Raw genomic sequence first — 22,720 nt, 5'->3', positions numbered from 1 at the left:
GAGGCCGGAGCCATGCATTCATTGAGAAAATGCTTAATTGTTTTTTTTGCGTAGTTTCCTTACGTGGTTGACTCCCACACCAGTGATCAGAGGGAACTGCAGTTAGCCTTGCAGTATTTACGCGGGCCCTTCTAATGAGTTTTTAAGAACTGGTCTTGTTATATAAGAGCCATATTAATTGGAAAGGCACACATAACCTAAGTGTCTTTTATTTATTATTGGTAAGGCGAAGATGGTAGAAGTAAGTGTTTCACTTAATAATCTCTCCCTGGCAATATTAAACAGGATACATTAAGGGTTAATATGGTCTAATAATTTTGAAAATAAATAAATTCCGTATATATGAGTGAAAGATATACTATAGACAGTTCGATCTATGAACTGTGAACATCCAAATAAACTACGGGATGTACAAGCTTTATTACGACACTAATATACATATATGACTGCAGTAACATCCAGCGGCTGGTTTGGTGATTTCGTGGGAATGGTTTCTGCTGCTCCAGTGAAAATGGTATTTGAAGCGGTAGTTGAAGGAAGTACAGTGTGAACCTCTACGCTAGTGATCTAGTTGAGGTGAGGGAGCACTAAACTTACTTGATGTGCGATACTAGAGAAGGCGCACACGCAGCGGAGGTACCTCGGAAGGAGTGCTGCGTCATGTCAAAACTCTATATCAAGTTAAGGCTACTTAATAATTAAATTAGTTCGATTTTTTATATACAAAATACTCAAAAAATAAAAATTTTTATTAAACTTAATTGTTAATGGATGTTATTAAAATAATTATTATTTTTGAATTAATTGTTGCTTTGAGTTTTAAAAAATATTTTTTTTTTGCTAATCAGAAAAAAGTCACGCAAACAGCAATCACAAATACCAAATATCCATCATACGCACTGTGTACCATTTGAATGAAGAGTACAGTACAGTATGATTTTGTTTTTGCCTCAATTAAATGAAAAGATAGTCTAACGATTTATGCCAAATAACTTGCACTTATAATAATTAATAAAAAAAAATTATTTTCTTTTTTGCAATTGAAGAATAAATTTATATGAGTACGGTGCTGCTGCACACACACACATACACACGCTCATGCACATATTAATTACAATGTTTTTTCTTTGCAAAATAAATCGAAAGCATATTTGCTTTTTATGTGCATTTTTTTTGTATTTTTTTGTGTTTTTATATTTTTATATTTGTTAGTAGAAAAAAGTGAATCGAAGTGCAGCGATGAAAAATTAAAAAGTAAAAGTGCATTTTCACTGATTTCTTTCACCAGATGCTTGCTTGGATGGGTTGGTTTGTTGGTTAGTTGGTTGGTTCGTTCGTTGCTTTGCTGTTGTCGGTTGTTGGTTGTTGGATGCAGTGGTTTGGTATTAATGCCAAACAACTTGCACTCTTCATATGATTTAAGTCATTCGTTGTCGTTTGTTTTATTCCGTTTCTCTCATTTGCACATTGTGCACATTGACAGCAGCGCCGCCAATGGCAGACAACAAAAATAATATTCAAAAAAAAAACAACAACAACAATAATAATTCTGCTGCAATATTTGTGTACATTTTGTACGGATGCTTGCAATATTGTTGTAATTGTTGTAAGTATATGGCATGGCAGCATAAATAAACGAGGCATATAATGGTTGGGGGGTTGGCAAGGCAAGGCAAGGCAAAGCAAACAATGCACAGCCAAAGCCGCCTTGCAAGCAACTACACACAACTGCTCGACGTCGTATTGCTATTGACTGCACATTTTGTATGTGAATTTTGATTACTCTCTGCAACATCAAGCAATAGCAATAGCAATAGCAAGTTGAAGTAAACAGTAAAAGCAATACCATCAGCACCAGCACCAGCACCAACAATGACAGCAGCAGTAGCAGTAGCAGCGGCAGCAAAGGCAGCAGAAAATATTGTTGGTGGAGCATTTCGAGCGCAATGAGTGACGAGCCTCCTGCCACTCCACTTCAGCCCCTGAAAAACTTGTAGCCACGAGAGAGGAAGAGAAATCAGGTCAAGGCTTGTCGGCTTGTCGTGTCGTTTACAATTTATGCTTTGCTGGTAGCATTATTGCATGTTGTTATTTTGTTGTTGCTTTTACTTTTATTTGCTTTTTTTATTTCTTTTTCAACTAAACGAGTGTGAATAGTTGCTTCATGTATTTGTAAATAAGCAAGCACTATGTGCACGACTATCGCTTCTATCGTTGCTTTTGCTATTTGTTACATTTGTTGTTGTTGTTGCTATTTTTGTTTTCTTTGTTTTTTTTTTGTTTTTGTTTTTGTTTTTGCCGTTTGTAGGTGAAGTAAACCAACAATTCATAGGCTGACTGACATATGCTTTAAAGCAAGCAGTTAGCAAAATCGAGATGCACATTTAGTGCGCGCATTAAATGCGGCTTGGCTTATCTGCACAAGTAGTAAAGCACTCGACTCGGTTAGAGTAAAGTTAGAGGGACTGGACTACTTGCTTGACTCACATACATATATTTATATTTATTTACAATCTACTATTTCAAGATACTAACAAACAATTTACAGAGTCTGCTAAATTATTTGTGCTCGCAGTCTTCACGTTCAAAATGTTTGCTAAATTTTTTATTGTTTGCTGCATAGATTACCCAAAGGAAGTAGTTTCTACCCAAACAGCAAGCAATTACCTAGTTCCACATAAATTTTGTTGTGGTAGATACTTTTATTGCACTTTGCTTAGATGTTTCTTTTGTGTAGATGATGAAGTCAAACAACTTAAAGTTGTAAAGGTCAACTTTCCTTCTTTTTCAAAACTTCGTTAAAATAATATTTTTTTAATTGTGTTTTTGGGCAATTTAGTGTTAAAAATATTTATTATCCTTTTAATGTTAAGAAGGGAATTAAATGTAGTAACTAAATTTAAAAATAAGAAATAAAAATAATAATTTTTTTTTAAACAACTCTTAAATCGTCTTAAATATTAGATGTTTTAATGTAAAATGAGTACTGCAACGTTCATTAAGATACATCATATATGTATCATATAGATACATCATATATGTATAGTTGGATATATAAATCAGTGCAATCTACTTTGCCCTCATAACAATCTTTAATATTTTAACAATTTTTTGAAGTAAATTTTATATTCTTTAATTATCCGGGGCTATGGTCAACATAATATTGGCCTTAAGATAAAAACAAAAAAAAAAAGAAGAAAATAAGGCGGAAAATAGAAAGAAAACTGCACATTTAAATTTTATGAGGGAAAGAAGAAAGTTGCCTTCTGTCACTAAGTTAACTTTCTAGTTTTCACCCAGTTTATTGCTATATAAATCCTTAGAGCAGTATTTTTGTATTTAATTTTTGATGATTTTAAATAAATAAGATCTTTAGGCAATAAAGATTTAAGATATACCACTTCATTTTACTAAACTATTCAAATGAAAAAATCATGTTTAAAATATTTGCAGACAATTTTATTTTCCATACTGAAATTTTTGGCGCAGTTTTCGAAATTTTAAATAAATATATGTATATATAAATTCTTAAAATTATTAATGAAAAGTTTTCCATATATATGTATGTAATCAACATTAGAATTGAAGAGTAAATTGAACTAACCAATTTACTCTTCAATATTATTTACTCTTCTTAATGTTATCATATGTCACACGTTATATAGGTAATATCTATATAACAATTGGATTGCAAACAAACTCAAACTACAATCATTTTCTAACTGGTGACAACACTGCAGTCAAACTTTTCCAAATGACAGTTGATTCAATAGTTTACAAATGTTTTGTTTTTTTTTATAGTTTTAGAAAGGTTTTGTGTCTAAATTCTAAATTTTAAAGTCTAAAGTCTAAATTTTAAAATTTAGACTTAGTGGATCGATGCGCTGTATTTGAGAGCTAAACCATAAGTGGTTATCGTTAGATAGGTACCAGTTCGGCACCTTAATCTGGTTATAAGATCCATATTTTGAACTAAAACATATGTTAAAGAAAATGGCAGAATTTCAAAACCATATGGCGTCATTCGAAGAAAAACTACATCTGTTTGAAAAGTTCAGATTCAAATTGGACAAAGTCCACACAGCTGTAAAAGACAAATATCTGTTCAGGTGAATATAAAAAGAATTTAATGAAATTTCAAGACTTTGTCCAATGTTATCTTCATATATATCTATAAAAAATAGTTTTGACCGATGTTTAAAGAAAGTACAATGATTAACATAATTTTATCAAAAGAATGCGTATGCGACATCAATTTAAGCACTATTATCTTGTTTTTCATTAGTTTGTTTTAATCATAGTTTTCATAGCAGATATTTACATTAAAGTTATTAAAGTTGTTCCAAAATCAAAGTCAATCGAACAGTTGGGTTAAAGAACGTTTTAACAAGATTTGAAATTGTAACACAGATCACGCGTTTCTAATATAAAAAAAAACAACATTCTAAGGACTTCAAGTTCAATTAAGGAACTCTATATATCAATAAAAGTTCTCTTTCTCTCTATTTATCCCTTTATTTTTCTATATATTATTCTAATTAAGTACTACATAATATAAGAAATAGAATATTATTAGTAACCATACGTATATACCTACTATTTTGGATTTTGATTTAATTTTGTTGCACACGACCAATTTGGTTGCGAAGTGAATGGTCGTTTACTTCTGCTTAAAAGATATTGCAATTGTTGGGTAGGCGAAGCGGGTTATTCATTTTACAGAATGGCACCACTTTCAAGTTGGTAAGAAAAATTGCCTCAATTCTCAACTACTAAGACTTCTTTGCCCATTGGTTGTGGTATGAAACTTAAAATGTTTAGGCATTTCAAACCTTGAAAGCCCAATATGATTTTTAATGGGAGGTTTGCCAACTGATTAAGAATCTCTGGAAAGTTAGACTTCGACATGTTTAACATATGTTTTAATAGACATTGGTGAATTAAATATGTTGTATATCTTTCCTGCACAACTATGGCAAGAAGCACTGAATATTGAATATTCTAGCATATTTCTAATAATCTGTGACTTATTGAAAAACTGCCGCAAGACTGATTACTATATGGGTCAACTCAATAGGAATGCTTGATTTGTTTCCTACTATTTCATTCTCTATCTAAATATCGAAACCATCTTAAGATGCTTTACTCGTATCTTGTAAGTTGGTGTTTTATTAAAACTTAGTATTCCGTAAATATAAGTCTTTAACATTTGGTGTAACTTTTACTTTCCGCTGCTTGAATAATGACGTAATTGTATCTCTACCTCGACAAGTCAACCATTAAAACTATTTTAACCTTAGAGTCAGGTCATCGTTAAGCTAAGCCATGCCTTGAATCACGTAAACAGTCGTAAATGGTTCGTGTAATTTATTTTAATAGTTTTTGTAACTGCGATCAATGAGATCGAGTGCAACTTTTTCTACTACTTATCTAGAATATTCCACAAGATCACCTATGGATGCTATGGAAGTTCAGTTGGTTGTATCAATCTACCCCTTCCAGAATGTTAGCGAGAAAATCGTCAACTCCATAAATATAAACTCTACTCAACTCGATCGATCGACGACGCACTAACGAAATTTCGAAACTTGGCCTTCATTCATTCATAATTTTAAATAAACGAAAATAAACAAATAGCAAAGCTACAACAAACTCTGATAAAAACAACAATAACAGTAACAGCACCAACAACAGCAACAGCAACAATAACAGTAACAACAACAGCACCAACAACAGTACATAGCAATGTAAAGGTAAAAATTTTGTAAAAGAAATGCTTTAGAATACAAAGCATGCCAAGTTCCTCAAAATTTTTTACATTGAATGCATTACAAAATTTTGCATTTTAATGTTAAATGATTTTAAATTGTAACATTTTTATTTTGCTTTGTATTTGTTTTTTTTTTTATTTAAAAAATTTTTTTTTTTAGTTTCTTGCTCTTGCACTTTGCATTTTATGAATTTTATTATTTATTTCTGTAGTGATTTCCTCGCATCTTGCCTTTTTAAAGTTCATATGTTTGCTTGTGAGCTTCATCGTTGTGCGTGTGTGTGTGTGTATGTGTGTGCGTTTCATATTACAACACTACATATTTAAAAATATATTTCTGTTTTTAGTTTTTTACATTTTGGGTTTTGTTTTTGTTTTTATTGTTTATTTTTTATTTTTGTTTTTGTTTTTTAATAAATTATAACTAAGAAATTAACGGAACACACGGTTCCACAGTTGGCAGTTGGCAGTGGTGAACTTATTTGTGAGCAAAGCTCGTTGTTATGTAGCTGCGCGCTTAAGTCAGTTACATCACATCACAATTTGGATAGTAGGTCAATGAATAAAATTTTATATAGGGTCTAAAAATGAGTGACGTCTCTTTTTGTAAAAGTGACGCAACGTCGAAACGAGAGCGAATTTAGCATTTCAAGAGAGAAAGAGCACGCCAACAACAAAAACAATTCCATTAAAAATTTTAAATAAAATATTTACTATATTTTGAAACTGAATTGAATATAGTGTGTAAAGCAAAAACAAAAAACAAATATTAAAATAACTTTGGAAAAAAATAATAGAAAAATTTAAATAAAAACTATAAAAAAAAGCAATAAAAAAACCTCATAAAAGGTTGTTCAACCGTTTTAATTGTCATTTAAATTGAATTTACATTGTTGCATTGCCAATTAAAATACATTTTAATACAAATTTCATGTTTTTTTTTCTAGTGCTAATGTTCTATAAATATTTTAAATTTTTTTTACTTTTTTTATATTTTTTATTTTTTTTATTTGTTGGCAGAGCAGCTTCATATGAAAATAAATGTGAATTATTTTAGTTACCTTTAAGTTATTATCGTATTATAAAACAAAAATATTTTAATTGTAATATACGTAGTGAAGAATGTAAAGGTTACAAGCAGTAAATTAGGTAAAAAAGTACAAAAATTACAGAATTATATAAAAAAATATTCATAAAATAATAATATAAAAAAATTAACGGTGTTGTTAAATTATATATCCGTGTAAGGGCTATTTAATCAGTACGAAAGAACTGCAGTAGATAATTTAAGTTAAATCTGTCAATATTAAAAAGTTTTAGTCTAGATTATTTTTCAGATATAACAGTTTTTGAATTTTTACAACCGTTTAAAACGAAATAGTGTTAGTGAATTTGTAAAAATGGAGGAAGAAAAATTTCGTATTCCAATACTAAACACACCAAGTAGTAAAGAAACGCAACAACAAAATATGGAATAATTCGATAGTAGTGGCCAGAGCCTTGTTGTGATCGTTTGAACAACAAAGATGCTGTGCCGCGAAGATGGTAAACTGTTACCTCAGTTCACCATCCATAATGCTAAATGAAATCCTTGATTTGCTGATGGGGAATAAGATTGCTTCGTAAGATATTTGATCCTTTACGAGTTGACGAGCTGTAAAAGCTTTACGATATTGATATAGTTTAATTAACTTCTAGCGGCTTCATTGGCGTGATCATGTCGTGAGGTTGGATAACGCTGATCGAGCGAAAAAGCTATTTGAAACGATATTTTGTGGAAGAAACTGTAAATGTGGATTGTGTTTCCATTGAAGTGATTAAGTTGAAGATGCACTAACTGCCCTTAATGTATCAGACTGCAGAAGGCCCGCACGCAGCAGAGGCGCGTGACATGCTGTGTCACACCGAAATTTGGTAATGGGTGCTTATGGTCAGTCAAGTAAGTAAGTAAGCCATTTTAGTAATATCTACCTCTTTATTTGGTCTCTTTTTTCCAGATGACCAAGATGATCACTACTTTCACTATAAAGGTACTCATAAATTAGTTTTTCGGTCGGTGCTACAACAATAACTTATATATCCGTAGTATTATATCTTCTACTGCAGTCAACTTTTGTAATTATTTTAATTCACAATACATCTCTAATACAAATAGGATTTGTTTTAAGTCAATGAGAATAAAAACTATTTCGCTAATAGAAAGATTTTTTATTAGTAATTTGAGAAGTTCAAAGTTTAAAATAAAGGACTTATTGTCACATAGCTATATACGGACCTATAAAACCAATGAATATTTCCATAGCTCACCGATGAAAACTACGATTATTTCACTATTAGAAGGGTTTATTAATAGTAATATGAGGTTCAAAGTTTCAAGTGAGTCACTTGTAGTTCAACAATTTTAGACGAATCTTTAAAATCAACGAGGACCACTGATGATGAATATTTGGCAGTACTTGAAACAGCTATATGCTGTTTCTTTAAATCTTATCATGGCTTGAAATAACCCACTTTCTTCTGAAAATATTAATTAAAAACTCAATAAAACAAATCAATCATAATTATGGCTTTTTGAAATTCGGTGATTCATTTTCTTCTTCATTTCTAACGACATACGCCATCTTACATTTGTCCCTCTTCTTATTGCTTTCTTCACAGAATCCCTTCCCTCATTGGGCCCACCTAACAATCTCATCAACTGTTTACTGTGAAGAGTGAAGAGCAGACTTAAATACATACAATTTGACAAATTAAACAAATTATTTTATTTTTTATCGAATTAAATATATTTACTTTTGCGTGTATGTGTAGGTATGTATAATGGGCATTTACATACATACGTACATACAATCTGTGGAAGTAAAATGTCCAGTCATCTTTTGCAAATAAATATTTGGAATTGATTATTGTTTATTACCTTACAAGAAATTTAAATATGTAATTCCTATAAAATAATAAATAAATTAAGCAAATTTTAAAAACAAATATTAAATATTCATATATGTATGTTTGTATGTACAGATGTACATATGTGTATATATGATAAACAAACGTAAAACAATTTGTATAAGTAAACTTGACTGTATGGGAGTATAAAAAATGGGAATAATATTATAAAAGGAAAGTTCTATATTTAAAAACAAAATTCTTTTTGTTGTTTTATTTATTTATTTTGCATTTTTTGCTTCTTAATATTTATTTTTTGAATGTTAATTAAAATAAAAATGTATAAACAAAGTAACAAACATACATGACATATTCCCAAAAAAAAAAACAAATAACATATAAAAAAACAAATAAAAGAATAAAATATATATAAAAAATAAAGAAATGAAAAAAAAGCAGATACAATTTTAGGCAGAAGACTTTCGTTCGTTTTGTAAACACAATTCCTGTTTTCTGTTCGCTGTATTCACAGTTCAGTTCAGCTCAGTTCAGTTTGGTTTTGTTCTTTTGAGAGACTATAAAAATGTGCCCTCTGCCTGCCTATACTACCAAACACTACAATAAGGTACAAAAGAACGAGTACAAATGTACGGCTGCGGCTGTGGCTGCTTTTCGTTTGCGTACGTGCATATGTGTGTTTTTGTACAGAATATTTCTTGTGTATTGTATACAGTGTGCTGTGGCTGGGTATACATTGTGCGTCTGTGTGTTTATATGCAAGCTTTTTGGAAATTTAGTCTCAAGTTCAAGGTCTTTCGGATAACACACACACATATGTAGGTTTATTGAAAAAAAATGAGCCGTTTTTATTTTTATGTGTTTTTTTTTGGTGAATTTTTGTTTTACTGTTGTTGTTTTCGTATTGTGATACGTGAGTGCTTATTTGTATGCCGAATTCTTTACTCTACTCTCCGAAAGCCTTTGCTTTATTATTCTTCTGCACTTCCGCATAAAAAAATTAGATTTTTTTTTATTTATTTTATTCATTTGCTTGCTTACTCAAAAAACACCAAAAGCAAAAACAATTTTATTTTGTTTTTGTTAAACAGATATTTTAGCTTCGTATGATTAGAGAAGGAGTCGGTCTACTGAGAATTTGACATTTAGAACAACGAAATTTGCCAACACGGAAAAATGGAAAAAATGGAAAATTTGGCAAATGTTTTGTACAAAAGGATATGCAATACGTAAGAACGTAGGCAGAGGTGTAAGGCATGAGGTGTATAAAATATTAAATTTTATTTATTTATATAATTTAGCTAGCATTTTTTTAACATTTTTTTTTTGTTTCTATTTAGTATTTTTTTTTACAATATGGGATTTTTTTTTACTTAATATTTGTAAGAAAAAATGTTGAAAGTAAATTTTATTTACTCGCTCCTGTTATCTTTACAGCTATTTATTGTCGTGGTTGTTGTTGTTGTAAGTTTGTTGCGGTTATAAACGTTTTGAAATATTTTATTACATTTAATCTCGTGAACTTATTTTGTTGTTGTTGCTTTCCACTTTTGCTATCTTGCATATTTATTAACATACATAGTCTTACTATATACAATACAAAGCATAGTATTAGTAGCACAAAAGCAACAACAACAACAATTCGCAGTCGATTCGCCGTTTTCCATATTAACCGCTCCGCTTCTCGTTTATTATAAATTTCAAAGTAAGTAATTTCCCAACCTACCTCAAGAAATTTCAAGTTAAGTTTTTTATGCGTTTTACAAGCTTTTTAGATACACACATATCTAATACATAAATATCTTTTAATAGATGCATATGTATGTATGCATGTATGTAGGTTGATTATATGTACACTTTGTGGCAAATGACATTTGAAAGTTCTCATATTTCACGCCATTTCGGAAAAGCCTTTTACGTCAAGTATGACTACGAAAATTGTACACATACATATATACATATATACTACATACATACTACTAAGAGGAGTTTCCACCATTTTGGTGAAAAGTTTATATACATATATATGTAACACATATATATATATATGTTATCCTGTAAGATTTTTGTTATACCTTTATATATACTAAAATATATAATGTACATATGTACATACAAACACATATCTTACTTTGTTGAAATTTTCCATTATACTAAAATAAAATTAAAAATTTTTAACTTTTCAAGGTATTTTTATATTCAAATAAAACTTGAAGGTATCAAATACCTAGGGATACTAATTTTATATTTAAAAAGACCTAAATAATTTTATAAAATACTGAAATTTTTATCCAAGAATCATAGAAAAATTATTAATATAACCAGAAAAAATTATTCAACATATGAAAAGATTCTTATAAGTATGAAGATTTCTAACTGTTAACAAAATATTGGATTCATTACTATATTCCAGAAATATAGAAAAAATAGTGTATTAAAATGAAAAAAGTATCTTCCAGAAAGCGAAACTGAAGATTATGAAAAACACTATCCCATGATCATTTAAAAATAGTATAAGAACCGTATATTCCCTAGTAAGAAATCAATTATTACCAAATTGAAGGTGTTTATTGAAAAATATTTCGGTTGTAATTTAAAGCACTTTGTGTTCGTATAAACAATGAGGGCTTCATTGTTGTTGTCGTAAAAACTTGGACTTATCAATGTTGAGATATATTGAGTTGGGCACATTATGGTTTGTTTTTTTGTTTTCATTCCAAAAACCTTCGACTAATCAATGTTGATGTATTTTAAAAAATGGTATTGAGTTTGATATATCACTAATGGCTACATAACATCTTTCCTATTGAATGCAGCTTTTACTAATGATACAGAAATTGTATTGGATCAGGATCTATATCTTCATACAAACACTTGTTCGCTACATGTTTATTTGACGTGCAAGACTAATTATAATAAATAAAATAAAAATCATTATTGTATACAGTAGTGTTAACTTATCAGAGTATCAAGGCCACAAGACACTTCAAAGGTTGAATACCTTTATTGCATGATATATATAGCATGTATATATCGGGTGTTATTTTCTTGAAATATTTTGGATATCTCATAGAGCTAAAAACATATAGCTTAATCATTTAAATGAGAAATTTTTAAGTTACTTAAAACTGCTAGTAGTCAACAGAATTAGTATTAAAATGTTGTTATTTATATGGTTTTAACTGTAAACTGCAGTTACAACTAGTCAATAATACAACAACGGCTGTTAATAACATTACTTGATAGGGTAGGTTCGGCTGTACCGGCAATTCTAATGATCCACTTAGGCCTATTGGCAATTTTGTTGAGTTACCGAAAAAAGAACTCAGGAATTTAAAAACCACCTTAAACCTTTGACATTACTTAAGACAAAAAAAACTTAATGTCTGTTAATAGTATTTATATCAATATAAATACAGTTCATAACGATGTTGTAAATATCTATTCGCATTTTTATATGAGAATGCAAAGGATTCTAACTTAATTCATTTGGTCAGTCATAGAAGAAAACTAATGATGACTTCATGCAGTTATAAAAATAAATATTTACAAAAAGTTTCTATTTTTAAACATTTTTAATTATCGACGGGAGATTTTATTCAGTGCTAATAAAACATCACAGAAGAAAATCCCATATATTTGGTTTCATTTACAATTTTTTTTGATATTTAATTTATGCATATTAAGCGATTGTTATTCTATAAAAAAATTGCAATCTTGGCATTACACGTTAGTTTATAGAACGAGTATCTATGACATGTGGACTGGAACTATTTGGGTTGTCTGCTCCGTAATAACTACAATTTTATTATAACAAAATTTTAGTATGATTCATTGAATTACATCAGCTTTAATAAAGGGAAAAACAATGTATCTAGTATATAGTTTTTTACGTGCACTTAGGAGATTTGATAAATTTTTATGTAAGCATTTTAATCAAACTGAAATCAAATATCTAGGGTTTTTTGTAGGTAATTGAAAACCCTAATTAAGAAAAGGGAATTATTTTATATATATATATGTAAAATCTATTAAAATGCCTTTAGAATTGTGGTTAAAGTCTTTATACGTAAATGAAATAGAACAAATAATGAATTATTTAATAAAACATTTGTTTATATTTTTAGATACTAACTTATTCAGTGAATTAATATTTATACAATAAAACAAATTGTTATCGGGCCTAATAATCTATGTTGGGAACTTATTATTATTAACTTATTTCATTAATCTTGGCAAATCTAGGGAAACTTTTTTACCCGGAATTTACTTTTAGTACAGTGTTTATTTTCAATTACTAATCTTTGGCAAAATGTATAACACTCGAGATTAATATATAACACTCTAGATATTTTGTCAGATCAAAAAAATTACCCTAAAATTAATAGCTTCTTTATATTATTTAACAACTGAAATGTATTTAGCATGTGGGGATTACCCTAACCATATTCTTTTGGGCACAAAACTTAAGCAAAAAATGACATATCAAGAGCAAATCTAGTTTAGTTAATCTAAAACGATATATGAGTTAAAATCCGAATATTAGTGGAGTTAGAGAAACTACTTATATATCTGATCAATTAAATTGTGTTTTTTTTTGGTGGCAGTAAAAATTAGTTGAAGCAAGTTTATCTTCAAAAAAAATTTAGCATAGCTATATTCAAGTATCCAGATCAGGCTATGGGTACAGCTGTCCTACATATGTCGCGACACAAATTTAATTCTCAAATACATCCATATACTAGAGCACTTCATTCAATCACATTTTAATACATAAGACTTTAGGGCAAGCAAAATGATTTCCAAATGAGTGTATGCTTGAATCTTTAAATGAAAGCAAATTGAGTATTCATTTGCATCTATAAGTGAAAGCAAATTGAGTGTATGATTGAATCTATAAGTGATAACTAATTGTGTCATGTTGTGTCTTTATTCCTTCCTATTATTCCTTGTGTATCATGCTACACAAGCATTTGTAAGTATGCATGTATGTATGTATTTGCAAATTGCAAGCAAAATAGTGGAATTCATATGGAGTAAGTGCGTGCACCTAAAAGTGAGTGTAAGGAGAGTCTAAGATCAACAAGATCTAAGCTATCGCTTGCCAAAAAAATAAACAAAACTAGGTATGATCATATAATGTTCGTTTTCTTTCCTAAGAGAGTAACATTAAGTCTCTTACTGGTTGTTATTTAGTTCTAAGAAAAATTACTTCTACTATTAGTCACATTACTACATTAGTTATATTAAGTAACATGAAAACGCATTAGCAATATCCATAAGAAGTAATATCCATAGTATTGTATTTTATTTCTAAGTATGTAAATATTTGAAATCTTTATACTATAAGAAATGGAGTAAATTGCATGTCCAAATTTTAAAGCGCCAAGTGCTTATTTAATATCTATTAAAAAAACTAAAAACAAAAATAAAAAAAAAAAACATTGTAAAAAATTAAATACAAATTGTTAGTTATTGTTTTTGGTATTTTGTTATAAGTGTTTAGCCAGCGATTGTATTAATTTTTTACTTTTGCTCTTCTTATATTATTTTTTTTTTTTTGGTTTTTGTGGGAGAAATATTGAGTAAAAGTATATTGAGCGTTGTTGTTTTATTCGCTTATTTCATTTTAATATGCCATACTAGTGTGTAATAGCGGGTTAGCGGAATATCTATCTTACGGTACTCAGCGGCACTCAAACTACGATTTACCAATTTCTATGCATACAGAGAAGTAAAATCCTACATTGTATACAAATACATAGGAAAAGCACAAAAGAGAAGAGTAAAAGAAATAAACAAAAAAAACCAAAATTCAGCATTTCGTTAGGCAAAAACAAATTATATTTGAAAAATAGCAATAGCAAAAATTAAAAACAAAAACAAAAACAAAAACAAATGCAAAAGCAAAAACTAAAACAAAATGAAAAAATCGTTTGGAGCAGACTTGCTAGCTTTTTTGCTAACTGCCTAAAATAATCAATAAAATTGTTGAGGTGGGTTAGGAAACTGTTACGCAGCACACAAACATACAAACGTACAAACGTGCTGTGCCGCTTATACGGTGGTGCGTTGCGGAAATTACGCTATTATGTGTGTAACAATGTGCATGCAGCCAGCCACACAATACTATTTGTGTTGGCAAACTTATATTTCATAATTTTAAAATTTAAACAGTTTTGTTATTTTTGTTATTTTTTTGCTTTAATTTTTTTGCTATTTATTTTTATTTAACAGTAAATAATTTGTTAGTTTTTTGTGCAAAAACAAAAAAATAAATAATTTTGTTTGATTTAAAGTGTTAAATACTTTTTCTAATTTTATAAAGTATGGCATATGTGTTGTAAATTTTCTTACAATTTTCCAACAAAATTTAATTGTAATTTTTACAATTTTACAATTTAGAAATTGTATTAGTTATTTTTTGCTTTCAGTAGATTTTTTTTTGATTACTGTCAAAAGCTAACTGACGTACTCCAGGTCGGGTACGTAACAAATTTACTTAATGCATTTCTGTTGTAAAAAAGTTTCCGGCCAATTATTACCTTGCAAATATGTACAAGAGCATTTAAAATGTACATGTGTAAATATTTGTGTATGCATGTGTATACAAACACACATTTACATATACATGCACGTACTGAAAAGCACAAAAGTATGTTTTTGAACCGTAAGCACACTAGCGCTATGTGTTATGCTGACCTAGTTTTGAGCCCCTATGTGGTCATTATAAAGCACAACACTAACAACACTAACAACAACAACAACAATACAAACACGCCAGAATGAAATCATAAACACAAAAAACCAAAATGCAAGGGTTACAAATGTCCTTGCAATGCCAACGAACCTGCTGCATGCATTTTGCACACCGCACGCTGCTCGCTGTTCGCCGCCCGTCTACTTTGGCGCATTACAGCATAGCAGCAAATGCACATATTTAGATTTATGAAAAAAAAAATACAAAAAAAATAAAAAAAACTAAAGTCAGCCACTGCCACAAATTGGGGCAAGTACAAAGATTTTACTCTAAATACGCTTATGTCTTAACATAGAAGAAATTATTAATAAAAAAAGAACTTACAATAACGCTTCATTAAGCTCTTTTTATATGCGGCGCGTTCTTCGGGCTTCAGCTGATTTGTGTCCTCCTCAACCACACCGGAACTGGAGTCATCCGAATCTGTGCCGGAGTAGGTACGATTTCTGTTACGATTGCGTTTGACTACAGCTGTTCTTGTGATGGTGGCGCTCAATGATAAATCCAGGGGCACATCATCGTCTTCCTCTTCCTCATCGGTATGATAACTTTCTGTTGGTGCATCCTCTATGCCATTATCTTCCATATTGCTGCTACTATTGCACTTGTCATGTATTTCGATGCTATCGATATCAAGTTCGTCACTATCTTCCGCACTAATGGAAGTCTGTTCCGCATAATCTTTGCTCGTGATGACAGTATGACGGTTCTGTTGTTGGAGCTGTTGTTGTTGTTGACGTTGTACTTCTTCTTTTGTCTCCAAATGTCGTTTGAGCTGCACTGTGTCATATTTATTTACATTATTTTGCATATTCGTATTATCCACCGCGGGTTTGTGTTGTCGTAGATGATTATAGAGTACAGCAAACTCTTCCCGACAATTTGCCGTCACAGTGGATTTGTTCTTGTAATGCTCCTCAACATCAACATCCTCATCATTGTTGTTGTTATTAATGATATTGTTATTATTATTATTATTGTTGTTGTTGTTGTTGCTTTCACTTGTATGTGAACTTATATTTAGATTTGCGGCTGGCTCAATGTGAGTTAAGGATCCTTTAAAGTCTATGGCACGTGGCAGTTCTTTGCTAGCATTCACTTCATCCATTGTATTATTACTCCAGCTATGGTAGCTGTTGCTGTTGTGCTCGTAGTCTCTTGTCGGATAAGGGGACGACGCATTACTTGCACTTATTGCACAGTTAAGTTTAGTCTGAGTCTGAGTTTGAATCTGAGTCTGCACCTTATCAGCAATTGCACTTACACTGCCATGCATTGCAGTTGCTATGATTGTTGTTGTTGTTGCTGTTGGTGTGATGGTTGGTGTGTTTTGAGTGGGCGGCGGTGGTGTTGGTGTTGTTGCTGGCACTGGTGCTGGAGTAGTGCTTTGCTGTGCTAGTTCGGCTGGTGTTGGTGAAGTACCCGGTGTTGACATTGCGGTCACACTTGCATTCGTTGCGGCCAATGTTGTGGCGGACGCAGATTCTACTGAGCCCGATAAGGCCTGACTGACATACGAATGGGGATTCGGTGTCACCAAATGTTGCACCATAATCATAATAACTGTTTTGGTGTCCTCTTTTGTAAATTAAAATTCTTTAATTGTAACTTTCATGTATTGTTTTTTGGACACTTGCTCAAATGTTAAATTTTTTCAGATTAACAGATTTTCTGTTTCTGTTTATATATTAAATTTTTTTTATTTGCTTATAATTTGATTTTTAATTTTTTAAATATATTTTGAATATGAATATGAATTTCACGTATTTTCAATTTAAAATATTTCATTTTGTACCTGAGCATTAACAATTACATTTTTGAGGTATTTTAATTTTAATTTTAATTTTAATTTTAAATTTAAATTAATTTTGTACATTAAATTTGGACTCTTGGACGTATTTTTTACTTAAAGTTGTAATTTGTATTTGTTGTCGTTTCTGTTTTTTTTTTTGAATTAGATTTAATTGTATTTAATAATTGCAATAAATTATTTATTTAAGATATTGTATTTACAAGTTATTTTTATATATAAAAATGTTTAATTTAAAATGTCATAATTGTTTCTTTTTTGTTTTTTGTAATTTTACGCGCGTCTCGTACTCTATTTTAATTATTTATTTGAACTATAAAATTTTCTTATTTTTTAAATTTAAACTACAAACAGTTATTTTTTGTTTTTTTTTTTAATTTTATAATTAAGACTTATAATTAAAATTTTGCTAATTTGTAAAAAAGCACAAGTATTTCAAAATTTTGTTGTAATTTTGTTGATTCAAGAACTGGATTTGTTATAAACTAATCCAATCCAGACATGATTTGTACGCGTACGAAAACGTCGTTTATCTCTTACGGTATCAGCGAAACTAAAATCTTTGATTTAAGCACTCGAGTCAAGCCAAGTCAAGTCGAGTCGAGTCGCAACGACTTACACAGCAGTCTGTGTCTGTTTTCGGCAAAGTGATGAAGTGACTCGACATACGTTGTTTTCCAAACTAATCTGAAAGTGTAAACCGTACAAATGTTTGCTCCACAAGCACAAGTTGTGTTACGAATACGACGAGACGAGACGAGCGCTGCTACTATTGTGAGCATGGGAAATAACGAAAAAACGCTTTAACCGTATAAGCAGCAGCAGCAGCAAAGCGCACTATAACAAAATCCAGTCACAACTGTTAACAGCTGCGGCAACAACTGAGACAGACGGGTGCTACGCGACGAGTAATTGTTGCGACCACGACCACGAAACCGAAGCAAGTCTAGCGTTCTTCGCTGTTCGCAGCTAGCAGTTCGCTGTTCGCTGTTCGCTGAGTAGACTCCACTCATTTGTCTCAGTAGCTACATATACCGTATGTAGAAAAATCGTAATAATACACAGAAAAATAATGCAAAACGAGAAGCACTACATTTCACTACAGTAGAGTAGCGCTTTTCTATGTAGTCAACGTAGACGTCGTAATCTCTGTTGCTGCAATGTTTGTCAATATACAAGTGCCAGAAGCCGACACGCACACACACATACACATACACACTGAGCCATACCCAGCGGGACTTTCAGCGCTGAGGGAATCGATTCCCTCAGCGCTGAATGGTAATGCCTAGCGCTGATTATTCAAAGGAAACTCCTAATTACTTTAACACGTGCATGTCATTGCGGGCAAGCGCTGAATCGTTCGATTACCTTTTCAAATTTGTAATGCAACATTTCAGCGCTGACATGCTCGCTTACTTTTTCGAATTTGTAATGCAACATATCAGCGCTGACATGTTAGCTTACTTTTTCGAATTTGTAATGCAACATATCAGCGCTGACATGTTCGCTTACCTTTTAAATTTTACCTATGCTATTGATTTTTAAATAAAATACTATAAATTTTTTTTGGATAAATTATATTTTATATTTATGTTTTATAAAATTAAAATATTAATATTTACATAAAAAATATAACATATTTACATATTTATATAAAAGAATATTTTTCTGTGAAATTGTTATTAGAACCTTGAAGAGATTTCCAGACTCGACTCGATCACTTGTTCCGGCTTACCATTTGTCCTTAAAGCAACTGTAAATACAAAAGTATGTTATTGTATACACTAAAGTAAATTATGTACAATATACCATACCATTAGTTATGAGTATACTTTCTCCAAAATTCCATGCAATTTTTTGGGTAATTAGTTGTTTGTCAATAACATAACGCGTCTTATTGATGCAGCCTATAAATAACGTAATAGATGAAAAGAAATGTATGAGTTAATAAAATTGTTACATGTGAAAATATTAATAAGTTGAAATTGAAAGTAAGAAACATATATAATTTAACTTACAACTACTTCAACGGCAGTGATTTCTTCATTAAATTGAATTAAATCCTCCTCAGTTTGAATTGTAAAATTTTCCAATTGAAACAGCTGACTACATTTTACCCCTTGCTTTAGAATGACTGCATTCGCAGCACATTGGTCAATTAATCGTTCTTGACACAGTAGCATCTACATAATACAAAACAAAAATTTCAATTATCATTTTAAATATATTTACTTAATTTTGCATATACTTACAGTGAGTTTATGATAAATTCACAAATTATATATTATTTATATTTTTAGATTTTACATTGATTTTAAAAATTAAAAATTGTTCACTGCACGCACTTCACTAAAATCAAAAGCAGACTAAATGTATACAATGTAGGCAAAACAAGAAATTCTTAATACTCCTTTGCTTTTCTTCTTCATTCTTTTATAATTTCAACCCCGAAATTGCCTATGTCGAACACAAATGGCGAAAACAAAGAAAAATAAAAACGAAGAGCTATTACCTCCTCGCTTACTTTTTCAGCGCTGGCATAATGGTGCCGCTGGGTACGAAAGCATTCTCAGTAGCAACTGAGTGAAGAAACTTGTTTGTGTTTGTGCCACATGCGCATTTGCAATGCAATACTTTATTAATACAAAACACAAAATGCCATATACAAAATAAAAACAAAATGGGGGGCATGGGAATCGGAAAACAAAATAAACAGTAAAATAGCAGTGTACAGCAGCACCAGCAACAGCAGCCGACACTGTACGAAAAGCGGCAATAATGCGACCCAGACCCACTGTTGAATATCTTACGCATTGGCATGAGTTTTTGTTTTTTTTTTTTTTGCTGTGTTTCGCATGCAATTAAACCAACAACTAAGCCAGAAAGCAAGTAAGTTAGCATGTTTCCAATGAGTAGTGGCTGATAGCAGGCAGGCTGGCAGGCAGGCAGGCATTGGCAAAGGGTGTGTGTATGTATGGTCGGAAATGATATTATACCGGCTTTACACTCATGCAAATTTGGTAATAAAATTCCCTTAAGATTTGTTATGTTGTATACGATTTGCTGCAAGTCAAAAAGTCTCGTGGTTTAAATCTCCAATCGTACCAACTTCATTTGATGAACATGTCATAAAAATAATTAATTTAATGCACTTGTTTAAAGTACATTAAACTGTAGACATGGAATGACTAACTACTTAAAGTAAAAATGAACGTAGATAGTCCAACAATTCAGGAAAATAAATCTATAAACTATTTATATGTTTTCTAAAGGTAGATATATATATATAATCTGATATAAAATCAATATATGATCAATATATATATATTCAATGTATGGCCAAACACATGACTTTCTGATAAATTTATCTTAATTTTTAACCTGAGTGCTCTTCAGAACAGATATTATAGTGTAAAGGACAAAACATATATGGTAAGACCTCTCTTAGTCTAGAGGCACTTCTTTGAATATTACCCTAAATTGCATACCGGTATCTTAAATAGATAATACTACCTGTTCAGCAAAAACTTTAGACAGTTAACCTATTGCAGCTACTCAATAATTTCATGCCATTAAACCAGATTTGTCCAGAACCAGGCTTAAGGTTTTAAAAGCCGCTCAATTAAACTCGGAGATATTTTCAACATCACTATTAGTCAGTTATTTGCGTTCATAAATGCGCCCGGTTGGTACTAATATACCCATCCTTCAACCCACAATTACAAAAAATGTGGAGTCAAAACAGCTTTCTTATTAATTGATTTTTAGTTTGAACACTAACCTGTGATAGAAATATTGCTTTCGAGTTAATAGAAATTGTCTACATATTCCAATTTTAGCAAACTGTGGAAAGCTAATTGGATTGAGTCATTTAAGTTAAGTATTTTTCTGATTAGGTAATTTTCTGATATTTCCAAGTAATTTTATGCGACATAAGTAGATGTCATTCATGAAGTCGAGAATCCTTGAGTTGTACTAGGAACAGCCTATTTTACTATTATTATAATTATCATTATATTTAATTCCTTTTATTAAAATTTAAAATCAAAATTACGCAAGCAAATTTTAAGGATTAATTTTCTTTTAATATAATTTCCACAATACATTCCATTTTTGGTACGAAAAAGGGGTAAGAGAGTTGTTTTTTTTGAAAAAAAGGAGTTTTTAAAAGTGTTTTATAAATTTTATGGAATATGTTCGGAAAAGTAGTGATTTGTATTGATATTTACCACAAGAACTAAATTGTTAAAGTCAAATTCATTTAAACGGGTCATTTTTTAAAGTATGGTAATAGAAAAAAATCGTTGTTGCCTAAGTAATAATCAGTAAATGAGAAAATGTAGTAGACATAGTAATCTTATATAAACTACAAAGATATTTAAAATGATCGCTTCTTAATAATAGCTAAGATCAATAGCTAAGAATAAGCTATTTCTTCAGATTTTAACATAAGAAATATTTGCTGAGGAACTAAAACTAAGTATTAATGAAAGTTAGTACAAAATACTGCTCTTGAATATTCTTAAATCAAAATATTGAACCACAAGGACAATATTAGCATACGTTATTAGTAGCTATGACGGAATATAGTATCAGCTGAGAATAATAATTATAGGGAAGCAGAATGATGTCATGTTTACATGACGACGAGCTTTAGTAGTGGAAGTTGATTTAGATCTTGATGTTTGAAACTAATTTAAGCAAATTTCGATAGCTAAAGTTTGTAATGAGAGCATAGTATTAGAATATCGTTCAAAACTTTCTTGAAATGTTACAGTGTTATATACTTATATACTTATAACTATATATACCATGGCGATACTTGATTTAATTTCGTCTTTTACACAATAAATACTAGGAAAATTTTTTTAATGAAACTACAATGATTATTAAGTGTCTTAACCGCTGTTTTAGTCACTTTCTTCTAAGATAAGGTTTTATAGATACAGAAAATTAATTGATTTTTTAATTTTTGCTAGTAATTACCATAACGTATTAAGGTCTTTTACTTCTCCAAACTTCATTTTTACGATTATTGAAGATTTTTAATTTTATTCCAATTAACCAATGTTTATTATTATTTTTATGTTAGACTAACGTTGAACGTTGAAAGCACTATAGCCAGCCTAAAACTTGCACAAATTTTTGTGCTAACTAGTGAATTGGTTCACTATGTAAGCGAGTATGCACGAGTGCTTAGCTGTGCACGTATGGATGTAGGTAGCGTAGCGCTAAATTTTACAAATGAACACTTCTGCAGCTAAATAAAGATGAGGAATGCATGCAAACATCTAAATCGCCATCGTCATCGCCATCGTCAACGCTAACGCTAAGATCGACGCTGTTGCTAAAAAATGTATTTGTGTGTGAATGCAAGAGAGTAGCAAATCTGGCTCTCGCCAAAGTGAATATATCGTAACGTTAATTTTTTTGTTTACATTTGTGTAAGTACGTGATGCAAAAAGGGGCAGACAGC

General features: G+C 30.6%; 1 protein-coding gene and 1 long non-coding RNA gene across 5 annotated transcripts in view; both read right to left on the bottom strand.

Annotated features, from left to right (window-relative positions):
- Nucleotides 1-22,720, bottom strand: part of LOC119676147 (ecdysone-induced protein 74EF) — a 70,917-nt gene that overhangs the window by 10,480 nt on the left and 37,717 nt on the right. For 2 of the 4 annotated variants that reach the window (XR_005252238.1, XM_038087383.1), the window contains exon 1: nucleotides 15,759-17,115. The exons of the other annotated variants lie outside the window; for them this stretch is intronic. Coding sequence is in view for 1 of the 2 variants with exons in the window: in XM_038087383.1 (XP_037943311.1) it covers nucleotides 15,759-16,992 (1,234 nt within the window). In the remaining variant the exon portion in view is untranslated. Of the gene's footprint in view, nucleotides 1-15,758; nucleotides 17,116-22,720 lie in introns of those variants that run through there. 4 annotated transcript variants of the gene reach the window in all.
- LOC119676171 lies at nucleotides 18,961-19,301 on the bottom strand. Its single transcript, XR_005252239.1, has 3 exons — nucleotides 19,263-19,301; nucleotides 19,059-19,151; nucleotides 18,961-18,997 (listed from the first exon to the last, which is right to left on the bottom strand). It is a non-coding gene; the product is annotated as an uncharacterized LOC119676171 (long non-coding RNA).

Source organism: Teleopsis dalmanni, chromosome 1, assembly GCF_002237135.1.
Source record: "Teleopsis dalmanni isolate 2A chromosome 1, ASM223713v2, whole genome shotgun sequence".
Classification (NCBI taxonomy): Eukaryota; Metazoa; Arthropoda; class Insecta; order Diptera; family Diopsidae; genus Teleopsis; species Teleopsis dalmanni.
This window is presented reverse-complemented; position numbering and strand designations above follow the sequence as displayed.